This window comes from Elaeis guineensis, chromosome 6 (genome assembly GCF_000442705.2).
Source record: "Elaeis guineensis isolate ETL-2024a chromosome 6, EG11, whole genome shotgun sequence".
Lineage (NCBI taxonomy): Eukaryota > Viridiplantae > Streptophyta > Magnoliopsida > Arecales > Arecaceae > Elaeis > Elaeis guineensis.
Window position 1 is genome coordinate 34,050,765 of NC_025998.2, and position 16,466 is coordinate 34,067,230.

Here is a 16,466-nt window from a genome sequence, read left to right on the forward strand (position 1 = left end):
AATCTCATTCTCTTCTAGATATGTCAGAAATTCATTGAAAAGGTATTCACCTCCTCGATCAGATTAAAGAGTTTTAATATTTTTTTCAGTTTGTTTCTCTACTTCATTATGGAACCATTTGAACATTTCAAATGATTCAGATTTGTGTTTCATCAAGCAGACATACCCATATCTAGATAGGTCGTTTGTGAACGTAATGAAGTAGCTATACTCTCCTCTAGCATATGTGCTCATGGGTCCATATACATCAATATGTATCAGACCCAGCACATCACTGGCTCGTTCACCTTTTTCAGTAAAAGGTAACTTGGTCATCTTTCCAAGCAAACAAGACTCGCAGGTAGATAACGATTCATAATCATCTTTATTAAAAATTTCTTCTTAAGCTAACCTGTTCATCCTGTTCTTGTTGATATGACCTAGCCTACAATGCCAAACGTAGGCATCCGTGACATTATCTATTTTAGTACGTTTATTTGAAATGTACATTACATTAGGCCTAGATGCAACAGAGATACCATTGTTCAACTATCCACGTAAAATTATAACACCATTCAAAATGATATCATAAAAGTTTTTCTTTATTGATATTTCATAACTGAAATTAGCCAAAAGGCCTACAAAAATAATATTTTAAAAAAAATTAGGATAGTAATGACACTCATTAAGAACAATATATTGAGACTCGAATACAAGCTTGATGATTCCTAAAGCTAGAACTGGAACTGATCTTTTATCTCCAACATTCAAGAATCTTTTATTTTCTCTAAATCTTCTAGTGACGTGAAGACCCTGCAACGAATTGCAAATATGAATAGAACTTTCGATATCCAATACCCAGGTCATTGTATCTATAAGAGAGAAGTTACAAGATCTTATCACATAAATACCTTATCCAGTAACTAATTGCTTCTTCTTTGGCCTGTTCGGATCAAGAAAAGCAATATACTGATGACAATTCCTTTTTCAGTGACCCTACTTCTTGCAAAAGAAGCACTCTGCCTGACTTTGATCAGCCTTAAACTTAGATTTCTGGGACTATCTCCCAGCACCAAACACCTTCTTATTCTTCTTTTTTTTTCTATCCTTAAAGAGATGATGACTACCCGAAGAAGATCCTCCCACTAGATTCACTATTTCCTTATGGAGCAGATGATCTTTCTCAAAAGTCTGTAGCAACTCCAACAGACCGTGATAGTTGACTACAGGCTTCGTCATTCTAAAATGACTGAGGAATGGTAGGTAGGACTTGGGTAGAGAGTTCAGAATCGCATTCTTCTCCAGCTGTTCATGTAAAGGAAAGCCGAGTTTGCTCAATTTTTCAATCTGCTCGATCATATATAATACATGATCAGTAACAAATGCACCCTCCCTCATTCAGACAATGAAAATAGTACAACTAGTCTTGTGCTACTCAAAGTCGTCAAGAGTACCAAAGGAATTCCTCAACACTTGAAGCATTTTCTCTGACTGAGCTTCTTCAAAATTCTGACTGAACTCGTCGTTCATAGAGGCCCGCATGATGCAATGAACCGTGGTGTGGTCGTTGAGCCACTTCAAACAAGTATCTCGGACCGCTCCTCGGGCATTAGGAGCAGGCTCTTCAGATGCCAGATCCATCATCACATAAAGGATTCGCTCGTGCTCCGGGACAATCTTTAACTTTCGATACCAATCATCGAAATTTGGTTTGATAAGCTTCTCACTATCCAACAATGATCAGAGCGACAAGTTTGAGGCTATATCTGCACACATAAAAAAAGTACAAAGCCTAATTAGTATATATATTTATTAATCCTAAAGACTTGGATTTTAGTCTAAAGGTCCTCCCACTATTTTATGTGAATTGGTAGCCTCTACCTCCAATTTGAAGAATTATCTTAATTCTTTAGCAGGTACTAGAATCCACACAGACTACATATAGGTCCAAAGATGGCTCGATCAACCCATATACACCTATGAAAAGGTTCTCAACCAATTATTTCTCCAAATAACTTTTAGTATTTAATTTAGCCTCAGATTTTATTTCAGTAGGTGATGGGCCTCCATTAAAAGTTTCGGTTAGGTCAGACCATTAACATAAACCTACTTAGTGATTTTACCTAATGAATGATCAGGTCCGAGGATAGCTCGATCAATCCAACTATCATCAGATAGTTCAACAGAGTCATCATATAATGAATGATAATTTTATCATTCAAAGAAGACACCAGATGGATGGCGCCTGCAATGTCAATCAGAAATAATGGACCCATTATCACCCATCTTAATGGGATGCTATGATCTAGTTATCACCATAACTAGCTCATTTTAGAGACTTAATAATTTAAAAAAATTAATCAACTTAGAGAAGAGAGAAGAAAAGAAAAGATCAATGAGTAGATCATAATCCTCCCACTGACTTCACCAAGTCACTAAATCGGGTTAGGTCATACTGATTGAACTAGCACCTAGATCAGTCATACTAATCAATCTTAATGACATGGGCTAACTCAAATCATTTAGTGATCTAATCAAAATCTAGTTCACCAAATTGGCCAGGTAAATGAGATCGGTAGGAGGGTCTGCTAAGCTTACCTTAGACACCATCGAAATGGTCAGATAAGTCACTCCCAATTGAAAATCACCGGTCGAAATGCCAAACTTATCTTAGATACCATTTGGTTAACTAATTTTGATTGGACCAATCTAATGATTTGGGTTCAACCACTGAGCCACAATCAACGTCTATTTGGTCTAATCAAAGACATGGACTTGACCATCTACAACTATTATACTAAAAAAATTCTGATTAATCTAATTCAATATTTAGTTAGACTTAATCAATTTCTCTACATGGTCAATCAATATTTTGATTTTAACCTTAGGTCTAACCCAATTAAAGAGAAGGATCTGATTTGAGCTAATCCATGCCCCATATTTTATGCAATATTATTGGATCTAAATCACAATTCTAGATCCAATCAGCTTGATACTTAATTCTCAATTAAGTTTTGCATCAACATAGTTAAGATTTTAAAAATAATTTTTTATGTAAAATTTTTATATCAAATTATAAAATCTTTTAGATCAAAGCTAAATTTTTATCATTTTAAATCAAAATAATTTTGATTAAACAAGATTAAATGTAACTAATCATCTTCACAACTTGCATCACATACAACAACATCTAAGGTTTCAAGATCTAGGATTTTGCAAGAAAGTAAGTTTTTTCTTTTCGCTTTTTTCTTCATGAGACCTCATAGTGGCACCCCTACACGCCATAAAGAGCACCCCATAGAATGAGAGGAGAGGATCATGAAACTTTACTTGCTTCTATGATCGGACGGTCTGGTGATTACCCAATCCGAGTACTTTACTATTCAGAATATCTAATCTAAATAAATAATAATCAGATTTAAAAATAAATTAATTTAGATTTAATATAAATCATAAATAATCAGATCTAATAATAAAAAAAATTAGATCTAAAGTCATATTAATTCATATCAAAACAACCTTGCTCTGATACCAGTTAAAAAAAAATTATGATAGTGCAGTACTGCAATTTTCAAATTTTATGCAGCAAAAATAATAGATTAAATAATTTAATCTTAAGCATATGTATAAGATCTAATCTTAGACTACCACATCAGGATCTTTGATATAAAAAATATATATTTTAGATCTAAAAATAAAACTCACATTGATCTCATCGATGTTGAAATACTAGATCTAACTATTAGATCTACCATAGGAATCAAAATAAGTTAGAGATCGTTACCAAATAAATTTTGATCTTGATCTCCTCTAGTCTAATGATTAGAGAGGATATTCTTCAGATCGCTCACAGTCATACGAAGTCATCTGGCCTCTATAAAAAAATTCATGTGAAGACTGGCGCAAATCAGGAGCTCAGAGATGCTAGTCTGTGAACAACTTTGACAGTTGATCTCTTCCTTCTTCTACAAGCACCTTGGATACTTCAAAGTGATAGAATATCTGGAGAAAGAAGAGAGGAGGAGAAGAGGCTCTGAAAATAAAAAGTTCACAAGAGAATTGATTATGGGACGTCCAAGAGAGGGGTCCCCTTTTAAAGACTAGGAATTGAGACTTTTCAAGAAAGGGTGCCATGAATCAATACCAAAATCTCCTTTTGGCATCCCAAAAAATTTCAAAAAAATTATTAAAATATGGAGAAGAAATTTAGAGTCTCACATGCAAAAGTATTATTTAAGAAAAATAAGAAAAAAAATAATATAGCTCCAATAATATATCATATACGAAAAATCTCTTTCCTAGTTTGCATCTTATCTCTAATTCGGATCGTATTCGAATTAGGCAAGAAATAATATTATAACTCATCAGCTATAGCCGACCACTCTTATTGAATCCTCTCTCATGATGTCAAAAATCACAACCTAAATCTAATTAGACGTGGAGAAATTGGCATGGATCCAGATGTGGCGTAAAAGATAAGGATAGAGTCCTAGTCTGACTTGGACTCTTCATTTCTAATTCAATTCTAATCCAAATCAAATTTAGATTGAAACTACTGATAGAAATGAACCTAATCTAATTAAGAATCTAAATATCTTATGAAATTTTGAACCCAATTAGGAATTAGCTGAGTTCAAATCCTGATCGAATCAGGATCAAATTTTTTTTATAATCGAGTTTGATCATATCAATCCCAATCTGAGTCAAACTGAATCTAATTCAATTAGACTTATTCCAAAGCTCTTTACTCAATCAAATTAAGTCAATTAGTAATCTAATTACTAATTAATTCTTCATAAATAGTAGAGTTCGAGTCTCAGTCTCAGTGAGACTCTCTTACAGAGTCCTAGTCCAAGTAGGACTCTTCACCAGAGTCACAATCCAGTTGGACTCTTCAGCCATCAGATTTGATCAAATCTTCTAATGTATGTGACCCCATAGGTTCGAACCTAAGTTGGTAGCATAGGAACAACTTTCTATACCAATCGATGTAATCATCTAGTAATGATGACCCGACGACTGGATAGATCGAAGTATTGCAAAGCAATCTTCTAGAACCTATTAGCGTATGGTTACCGTATAATTCATCCCTTTGACCCAAATATTCAAGATGACGTAGGGTTTAACTATTAACCCTAATTAAGTCAATCATATTGTATTTCAACCTTTCAAATCCATCTCATGGATTACTCTGGTCAAGATTTTACTAAATTGAAATATACTGATGCATATCTCCTACCAATTCAAAGGGGTCAATTTTATCTTGACTCACACACTGACTTGATAAGTACTTAACTGCATCCAGTATCTTTTCATCACTAAGTTAGAAACTCAAATAGTCCGATACTAAAGTACAGTGAGTTGCTTACAAGTCACCATAGTAGTCTCAGATCGAAGAGACACTTATACCCATATCCTTCATAAGCTACTCTTGACAACAGAGTGCTCAGCACATGATCACGTTCGATGCGAATGTACTCTTACATTCCATCTGCATGCCATAACAGTGTCTCCACACTCCTTGATTAAGAGGACAACCAACTCATATGGCACACAACGACCTACACTTGATATCGCTATCGTCTTAGTAATAGCGTATCATTTGGTCACGAATATTTTTAAAGACTTAATGATAAATCCTTCTTTGTCGATTAATAATAATCCTAAGGACTTCATTACAACACAAGAGTTCAAAAATGATCAATTTATAATAAAAATATTAAATAATTTTTATTAATAAAAATTTATATATAATTTACAAGATGAGCACAATCATCTAACTATTGACTTTGAGATATATTTTTCAATAATTTTATGATCACAAACTTGTAGTTATTTTTTTATGAATTTTAAGACTTGAGTTTAGTATTATCTTCTGGATTTAGCCGCTTTGAATCAATATTGATTTATTTATTTGATGAATAATGGAATGAAATCTTTTATTATAATTTATTTTTGATGGATTTTAGCTGATTATGATTGATTGACTTCGTGTTATCGTGGGCCCCATCCTTTGGTAGCATGATCGTGTTATGTCTCAGATTTGGGATGTGACATTTTATGGTATCAGAGTCTAGGTTATAATTACTTAGAACTGTGGATTAAGTGACTAGGGTATGATATAAATAATATTAGAGCTAAGATTATGATCAATAAGGATTATGACTTAAGTGAGATTTAAGTATAAAGGTTATGATCACAAGAAATATGATAGAAGTGGCAGAAAGAATTCAAAGTTTGTATTTCGGATCAATAGGCATGGTAATAAAATTTTTTTGTAAAAAGTGCTACGTGATGTGTAGTAAAGAATTGGATGAATTATATCTTGAATTTCAATAAATAAAGCTTGACTTAAGTATGAAAGATATTGACTCTGGAATAAAATAGGATATATTGATATATTGTATTGAGTATACTTGTTCAATTATTATTTAAATGATTTCGAAGTTCTAAACTTGATATGGGTGAAGATCATGATGGCTTTTCAAATTTTGATGTTAATTACTTGATCATTATAATTTTGAATTTATTAGAATAAATTTATTTAAGATATGACTTTAAAAAAAAATTATCTCATACAAAAAATAAATATTTTTCGAACATTGAACCTATAAGAGGATCATGTATAAAATTTATAGAAAAAAAATATATATATATATATTTAGTTTATTTGTGGATTGGATGACATGCACATATTAGTGAAATCTTTAATAATTTGTATTACCATCTTTTATATTAGATTACTTGATCTTTCTTAAGTGTGTTGAAGATAATGGAGTACATTGATTATTTCAAATCAAAGTTTAGGTTTTGGAGCTCATCTAAGGTATCTTGCTATTATTAAATTTTTGAAAGACTTATATGAGTTTTTAATAAATAAGTGATAAGATTTCATATCGATTTATTTATTGATGTAAGAGTCATGATGAAAAAAGTTATCCATAAGAGATAACCAAATTGATTCTACTTACAATGGTATTGACTTGAGATCTTCTAATTTGTAGAAGATTTGAGTTAATCATTTTATAAAGAAAGGTTAGTTTGAAATTATCCCAATTATCAAAAAATCTAGAATTAACTTACTCCAAATTAATTTTAGATATATTGAATTCTAGATGAGCGGTGAAAGCTTATGCAATAATTTTAAATATAAAAAGTGGATCAAGATTTAATTTTAATGTGGCATGCTGGAGGAATAGTAAGATAAAGAAACTTAAAATTTTATTTTAGTTCTATCTAAAAAAAAATGAAAGGTTGGATCTTTTGTTGGGATTCTTCTAATAGTCTTGGAGAATTCGATGAGTTCATATCAAAATGCATAATAGAAGTATGATGGTTGAATTATACTAAAACTAGTTAAGAATACTAATGTAGTAAGTGATATGAACGGAGATGTAATTTTTATAAAAGAGGCCACCATTAATAAATGAAAGGACAAGATTATTGATTCTTGGACTTGTTTAGATGTTGCAATACTATCTTCAATAATTGGTTCTTTTATTATAGCAATGGTTAGAAGAATTTTGAGCATCTAATGCTCTAGACTTTTCTATGTTTATGAAGAATAGATAGAGTCAATTATGATTTTCATATTAAATAATCAAAAGCAAACAATTTCATGAGTAAGGAATTATGGTATTTTAAGTAAAGATTAAGAGATCAAAGGAATTCATTATCTCACAGATAGAAAGGTGTTATGAGGTTTGGAAGGCACGACAAGTTAAATCCATAATATGTTGGGTCTTTTGAAGTCTTGGATAGAGTAGAGATATTTTTTACAAACTAGCCTTGCTATTAGAATTGTCTAAAGTGCATAATGTTTTTCATGTTCCCTATTGAGGAAATTTGTTTTTGATATGAATAATGCGGTAGATATGAGCTATTGTAAGTTCATGAAGACTTAACTTATAAAAAAATTTTCATCCGAATTATTTATCAAAAAGAGCAAGCAATTTTCGAGGATGAATTTTTTTTTAAAGAGAATAGAATGTGATAATCTGATTTTTTTTATCGCATGAATCTCAAAGCAACCTAAAAAAAAGAAAAAAAAGAAAACGAAGAAGACTCCCAACGGGAGTCTTCTTCCATCCAAAATCATCAGAGGAGAAGTCGAATCTAGGAAGGATTCGGCCTCCCCTCCAACTTATAAATCTCTCCCTTCCCGTCCTTAGCAATCAACGTCGAGCAGCCTTCCTCTCTCCTTTTTCTCTCTCTTTTCTTCTGTTGAAGCTGTGTACACCCTCATCGTGTTTGCCTAAATTTCTCACCGAAGAAACTGTCGGAGCTTGAGGTAAGCCCCGCCCCTCCATTCTCTCTTTCTTCCCCTCCTTCCTATGCCATTGCACACGGCCATTAGCCGTCGGACTCACTGGAAGCATCACCAAAAAGCAAAGCTCTATTTTTCTCTGTTTTAATTGAGTCTTTTTCTCATCTTTTCGGCTACTGACACCACCGCCCGCGGTGCCGCATCCCTGGACCATAACCCTTAGCCTCCCCATGATCCTCCACAGTGAGATCATAACTACCGACAAATGGCCAACGACCAAAAAACGAAGAAAAATCCCAGGTGCCCTATTTTTCCACGCCCCTTTCTTGATTTCTCATCGGACGATCCTCACCGCCAGCTATCTCTTGCCCCACCACCGTCGGCTGCTGCTGCCGAACCTCCACCTATTGCCGCTGCCCATCATCGATCTTCCGACCAAGAGCCACAAACCACTGGTCCCCCCTGTTCGGCCAAAGAAAAAGAAGAAAGAAAGAAAAGAAAAGAAAAGAAAAAGAGAAAAAGAGAGAAAATTCTTTTTCTCTCTCTTATCTCTCTCCTCTAAGATTTTCTCTCTCTACCCTCTCTCTTTCTCTCTCTATCTAACCCATGAACCTTACTTTGAATCTGATATAATCTTTTCAGAGAAATTCGGATTCACCTTAATATTTATGCAGTAGGTTGGATCCCAGTTCTACCCTTATCCAAAATTTATAGCATCTGATCACAGTTAATCCATATTGAGCACCTTGACATATCCTCTGATGATTTCGATCATGATTGCCTCTTCTGAAGGATACGAAGATTCTCTCTCTACTTTCTCTCTCCACTTCTTCCATCTCTCTTCCCTTCTTTTCTCCTCTTTTTTCTTTTTTTTTTCCTTCTGTTCTTTCTTTTTCTTCTATCTTCCTTTCTTTTCATCATCTCTTTCTTTTTTTTTTTCTTTTTCTTCTTCTTTCTCTTTCATTTTTTCTTTCTTTTTCTTCTCCATTCCTTCCTTTCTTTTATTTTGCTTCTTCTTCTTTTCTTTCACTTTTCACTTTTTTCATCTTCTGTTCTTTCTTTCCTCTTTCTTCTTCTTTTCCTATATGAATGAGTTTCGAAGTCCCGATCCCATCATGATCTCATTTTCTCATAAAAATGAGATGGGATGGCCGGGATGCCCTCTATCTCATTGGAACATAAAATCTTAATTTCATTAAATAGGAATGCAAGTGGGTTGATTAGCTTTTTTTTCCTTAATTCAATTGAAACCTACACATGCCCCAAGGTATTTTTGAGTTCCAAATTGAGAACCAAACTCAATAAAGTTGGATTTAGATCTTAGAAAATTAAACTTGGTAAAACTAAGCTCCCATAAATCCAATTTAACTCTCAAATATTAGTCAGGAAGCTAAATCAAGTCCTTAGACTTGGACTCTACTTGGATTTTATAGGGACCCAACTCAACCCAACCCAATTACCCAAACCTGAGTTTTTTGAACATGAGTCCTGAACGCGGTTCAGTATCTATGGACATGGCTCACTGTCACACGTATCCTCACGGACCCAACGGATGCCGTGAAACTCCTTTCTCTTTCCCATCATTACTTCCAAGGACATTTGAAACATAACGTGGGCATTGATGATGCCACATGTATGATCGTGGACGCATTGGACCAGACCGGGTCAGCAACTGCTGTTTTTTCCTACCACCACACCTTAAAATTCGCATACAGCCAAATTGAACCATGACAGCCTTGCATGCAATCGCGGGACCCGCATTTTTTTTGGCGCCATGTGCTTCGGGTTGTATCTTTCACATCAAAAAAAATATATTTTTTTGTTACCAAAAAAAACAATGATTTTTTTTTTTTTAATGATATGCATCATGGATCGTGTGATGGTTGGTGTGAGATCTGTGAAGATAGATGGAAGAGAGCTTTTAAAATGCTTTGAGAGTTGTACAAGGCACGACCGAATAGTTGATGGTGCAGAAAAAGCTTAATCATCCTTTCATGTAAAAGATACACAACCCGAACCATCCCATCTTACCCAATAATACCTCTCTAATCTAACCTCTAAGCATCACATGTATTCACTCCTATAAAGATTAGTATCATAAAGATGTAAAATTATATTTTTTTCACGTTGCCGCACAATCAGATTTTTATGATTTCAACTTTATCAAAGAGCATCTTACGCTTAGCTGTGCAGCACAAATAGGATAGTTTTTTACATAATTATTTGCAAATAACATTGAGTTGTTAAATATGTGTTCTTTTATAAAATATAGTGAAGTTTTAAGCAATGCAGATGAAATTATCCTTAAATAGCAACTTTTTAATTTGTTGGATCCTTGCTCAATGTTACAAAATAACAGTCAAAAAAATTCATTTAATTGTTCTTTCCATGTTCAAGCTATCCATGTATTACTCAAATGAGCAGTGATAGAGAAGCAATTATTGGGATCCAAAATTTCTATTTTACACGATGGTGATACATATAAAATGGAAGATGACATCAGCATTTATCGATGGTTCAAATATTTGATTAATAATATGGATGAAAAAAGTACTATCAATCATCTAACACAATTCTCTTTTTCTTTGATTATGTCTGGGTCATATATTCTTTCCCATCCAAAAATAGCACTAGAGGACGGCTCTTACTAGCAGGCCAATTAGCCGGCATATTGGCCTCTCTATGTACATTCATACATATTTCAATTTAAGCTATTTGCAATGTAGACTTTAACCACTAATATTCATCCCTCAAATAAGTCATCATCTAATAAAAATAAGAATCACACTCTAATCATGAAAAATCACATAGTGTTGGACCCTATAATCACGATCTATCAAGCCATGTTAGGCAACTTCAAGTGACTTTTAAGTCAAAAAGCACTTGCTACTTAGCAGGGAGGAGCAGTCGGTAGAATAAATTTTATCTTTTGGACTACCTTAATCAAAACTAAAATAAGATTGTGTTATTAATTTAAACTTGATAGAATACATATTATTATTTTATAATGATATAATATATCCAAAGATCAACATCAAAATAGCTGGAATACAAGTTTAATAGCTCCTACATAAAAAGTAAGCCGACGGAGAAAACTTACTTCATGCTTTAGATAAGGGATCTATTTGGAAACCTTTTTTTTTTTTTTAATTTTATTTTATTTTGGGGCACTCCTGCTATTTTTTCTCTCCAGTAGACCCAGCATTAGATCCCAGTCAATACGGTGACTACCATCTCCCTTGTCTCTCATACGTATCTCCTTCTTTTCCTCTCTTTCAGACAAAATCCCTCCAAACTCTCTCTTTCTTCCATCTCTCTTCCTCTCTCTCTCTCTCTCTCTAACGTTTCTTCTCTCTGCTCTCTTTCTCACCTCCAATGGTGTCGGAATCGCGGCAGAGAAGATAGGGCCATGATGACATCCGCATCCCGGAGGTACAACCCCGCCATCCTCTCCTCCAAAACCCTAACGCCGCCCCCCGCCTCGGATCTGCCTCCGCCGCAGAAGCTCGGCCGGCGCCATCGCACCAGGACCCCCATTTTCCCCGGCGCCATCGCCGGAGCCCGCTTCAGGAAAGACGGTTCCGCCTCTGGCGGCAGGAGGAGCGGCCCCGCCACTCCCCTCCTCCGATGGAAGTTCGACGACGCGGACCGTTCCGCTGAGCCTCCGTCGGAGTTCCTTGGCGGGAAGGCCCGAAGGAAGCTCCGGAAAGCCGCCGGAGAGGTGGCACCTGTGGTCTCGGTGAGGAAGCTTGCCGCTGGGCTCTGGCAGCTCCAGCTGCCGGAGGCTAGCCGCGGTGGCGGCGAACGGAGGGGAGGTCGGCTAGGATTTGAGGTACGACTTCAAGATCCGTTCCTTTTGCTTTTCCGTTGCTCCTTCTAGGGTTTCAGATTGAGGGATTTGGTCGGAATCTGTTAGAAAGTTTGCATTTTTATGTTAAAAGCTCACTTTCACTCTGCTAGTTTTTATTTGAAAAAATTTATTTGTGCATAAATGCCTGATTTTTTCCTTCAAAATCTGGAGGGTTTTCCCATTAATCTTGAAGGTACAATGTACAAAGGAATTGTCACCAAAATTTAGAATTTGTTGTCTTAAAATGTCAAGGAAGTGTCTGTCTTGGATCTTTTTATTTTCAGTTTTCTACTTATGTTTTAATTTATTAATGTACACGATTGATTGCTCCTTATCCATTCAATTGGATTGATCTTTCTTCTTAACTAATTTGAGATCTCTGACCTAAATGTAGCTAGTATATTCGTTTTAGTCACCTTCAATCGTCAAAGATCAAAAAGTATTTCGTTGTGGCCCTACCATTGGTTCGAAGATAGTGATGTTTGCTGCGGTTGGGTGGTGATAATAGTGGTCCTAATGTTGATGCTTTTCCTGCGTGATCTGCCCCTTATTGTTGGACAATTCCTGCTGATGAATTTGCTTTTCTTCTTCATTTTTGCAGCCTAATTTGGGGCATCTACATGTACCCAATGTCTGTGATCCTAATGTAACAGGCCTCTATGCCAACACAAAGAATGAGCTGTCTACTCCCGTTTCGATCCATGATCCAAAGAATGACATTGTTCAGAAGGTACTGTTGATTTAATGGACTCTCTCTTCTCTCTTGGAGAATATGATTACCTGCTAATTTTCAAACAATTGTTGGTCATTTTCTTTATATGTTTATTATCGATTACTTAGTTTGGTTTGTGAAATCAGCATGAAGCTTCTGCTGCATTATCCAATTGTGCAATGGAGAGAGCAACTAAATGGGACCATGGATGCCCGAAGGCATCTGATGGGGTTTCCAGGTTTTATGGTCACCTGAAGCTTCTCGAAGATCAGCAGGTGACTACTGTTTCTGTTGTTTCTGCTCTTCAGGCAGCGCTCGAGCAGGCTCGCAACTGTATTATTGAGCTTGAGGCTGAGAAGCGATCGGCGAAGAAAAAGCTCGATCACTTCTTGAGGAAGCTTGCAGAGGAAAAAGCATCATGGCGAAAGCGGGAGCATGAGAAGATCAGAGCTGTAATGGATGCCATGAAGGATGACCTCAACAGGGAGAGGAAAAATGGGCAGCGGATGGAGATCATGAGTTCCAAGCTGGTCAATGAACTTGCTGAGGCTAAGTTATCAGCAAAGCGATGCTTGCAAGACTATGAAAAGGAAAGAAAGGCTCGAGAGCTTATGGAGGAGGTGTGTGATGAGCTGGCAAAGGAGATTGGAGAAGATAAAGCGGAGATTGAAGCTCTGAAGAGGGAATCCATGAAGATTCGTGAGGAAATCGAGGAAGAGAGGAGGATGTTGCAGATGGCAGAGGTTTGGCGTGAAGAGAGGGTACAGATGAAGTTGGTAGATGCAAAGCTGACACTGGAGGAGAAGTATTCTCAGCTAAGCAAGCTGCAAAATGATCTTGAGGGTTTTCTCAAAAAACAGAGCAGTACTTATCCAGACATGGCACAGCTGAAAGAAGCAGAGATGCTTAGAGAGGCAGCCAACTCTATTAAGGTTCAGGACATTAAGGTCTTTTCATACCAGCCTCCTGCTTCAGAGGACATTTTCTCTGTCTTTGAGGAACTCCTGCCAAGAGAAGAAACTAATGAAAGGGAGATCGAGCAATGCTATGGAAACAGTCCTGCAAGTCATGCCTCCAATGTCCACACAGTAAGCCCAGAGACTGATGTGTTTCTGGAGAAACCCATGAAGAGATATGCAAATGACATAATTGAGGGCAATGGGGATATAGAAGATGATAGTGGCTGGGAAACAGTCAGCCATGTTGAGGAGCAAGGATCTAGTAATTCACCAGAAGGGAGCGACCCATCTGTGAATGGCATGTATCGAGAAAGCAATGCTTCAGTTAGTGGAACAGATTGGGATGAGAATGGAGATAATGGCAAGTTAAATAATGAAATCAGTGGGGTTTGTTCTGCAACCACAAGGCAGTCCAGGAAGAAATCATCTTCTATATCTAGACTGTGGAGATCATCATGTCCAAACAACAGTGAAAACTATAAGAAAATTTCATGTGAGGTGACAAATGGAAGGCTGTCAAATGGTAGGAAATCTAATGCCACTTTATCTCCTGACAGAAAGTCAGGTGAAGTGGGTCTAAGCTCACCTAGTACAGGGCAATGGAGCTCCCCTGACTCATTAAACCCTCATATAACTCAAGGAATAAAAGGATGCATTGAATGGCCAAAAGGCATGCAGAAGCACAGCTTGAAGGCAAAGCTTCTAGAGGCAAGGATGGAGAGCCAGAAGGTTCAGCTGCGCCATGTTCTTAAACAAAAGATTTAGCATGACCATCATTTTGCAAGCGAATTATCTGTCGTAGTTATCTTACTAGGCTGGCTGGATTGAAGTATCCAAAGTACTGACTTTGTTGGTTTGTTTAGGCAGTCCATCCAATGATGCTACTGTTTTCAACGTAAACTGCAACAAAGTCAGTCAGAAATCTGAGAGCAGGATGTGGGTTGTTGGATTATCGTTTTATCTGTCCTCAAGATTTGGTAAGAATCCGCAGAGACAACCTCCTCCTTTTTATGTAATCTTGTTTCATGAGCCCTTAATTTTCTCAACAATGGCAAATGTTTTGGTAGCTGTAGAGACATAAATCTTCTGATGAAGCAAGAAAAAGTTGTAGCATTTATCAAATCTATAATATACTGTATATGCATCTCAAGTACACCATGAAGGATCTGTGGTGACATCCTTGGAAACAATTATTAATTTTCTTTTGGAATCGCCATTTTATCTTATGTTTCCCAGGCAATGGCCTGAAGACAATTTCCTTTATTTTTCCCTCCAACAGATAGCAGATCTGTAGTGATGGGAGTTATGAAAAGCATCACATATATGCCTTGCACCATCCACCGTCTTATATTGAGGATGCCTATGAGTCGTGATTGCAAGATTAAGATTAATTTCTATGTTATGTTATTTTTTTCCTCCTGCGGAACCAAGTTTGGAGTCTGATAAGGCTGCTTTGTTGAAATGCTTTGTTTGCCAATGCTTGATGTAAAATTGCTTGGAATTGGATATATTTTTTTAAATTCATCAACAATGATATCATAGGGATCAAACATTAATATTTTCATCTTATTCTATCAAGGTCTTGGAGGTTCTGAGTGATTTTTTTCCCAGGTCCTCCGGTTGACTCGATAAACAGTAGGGCTGTAATAGTTCGTATGCCTGATTACATCTTAAAGTGCCAGCGAAGTGCTTCATTACCTCAAATTTATTTGATTTAAGCGTTGTGGTTATAAGTATTTGATTGAATTAATTTTTTTTTGTTATTCTTGTTGATATTTCTTTTTTGTCTCATATGTTCTATATCTGGAATTTTCAAGCTGTCTGTTTGAATTATTTGTTCTCAATTAGCCTGCAGACATTATTCATAATTGTTGGCTGAGCAAATGATATAGTTAGGGCATGAATGCTAAATTAAGTAAATTATTGTTCTTTCTTTCTATTTTTATTTCTTAAAAAAGTTGAGAACGTTCTTACTTTTTTATCTTTTTTCTTTTAATGTTAAAGCTTATGCAGGAAAGAGAAAACCTTGGCCAGCAGACCATATCTCCTATTCGTCTCTGGCTTCGTGTCTTCTCTGCCTTCGTATGTTTTTCCTTTTCCTTAGTTCTTGGTAGCATATGCTTTAAGCTTCAAGGAATTATATATAGGTCAAGACCCACTTGCTTGTGAATAGTCCAGTTTACTTGCCTGTCAATCAAACAAAGTTTGGTCGTCCATCTCTCTGTTCTCCTGATATTAGACACAGCTGAAACATGGTGTCATAGTGACATAAACTGCTGAAGCTGTGGTGTGATTATCAATTAGAGAGGGGAAGCAAGTGCGCTCCACTTTTTGTGATTGTGCAGTTTTGCTAAAATCGTGCAGTCTTTGGGGCTTTCAGTTGAACAGTGAGTGGGCACTTCATTTTGGTGGTTCAATGGCTGACAAGGGGAAAGGTTGAAGCGAGAGTGATCGATCTTTGCCCGAGCCACACGTTGTGCGGGCGGCGGACTTGGGCTAATGCTGTGCAGGGCCCGCTGTGGCAATCTCGTTGGATGGAGCATAAGATGTCATTGGTGGAGCTGGAGCAACTTCAAAATACTTTAAGAAAGTCGAGTTCTATAAGGGAATGGCAGAGTCTCAGACCCAATAGAAGGATGTCTCTGTCTTAGGTTGTAATCTTGGTTGGTGGGTGCCATCGAAGTGGATCATGATGGAATT

The 16,466-nt window shown here is 36.3% G+C and overlaps 1 protein-coding gene across 1 annotated transcript; it reads left to right on the forward strand.

Moving 5' to 3' along the window:
* Positions 1–11,471: 11,471 nt before the first annotated feature.
* LOC105046856 (uncharacterized) lies at positions 11,472–15,042 on the forward strand. Its single transcript, XM_010925592.2, has 3 exons — positions 11,472–12,077; positions 12,697–12,825; positions 12,954–15,042. Exons 1-3 carry the CDS (start codon positions 11,655–11,657, stop codon positions 14,529–14,531), a joined length of 2,130 nt encoding a protein of 709 aa, XP_010923894.1. The 5' UTR covers positions 11,472–11,654; the 3' UTR covers positions 14,532–15,042.
* The last annotated feature ends 1,424 nt before the right edge of the window (positions 15,043–16,466 follow it).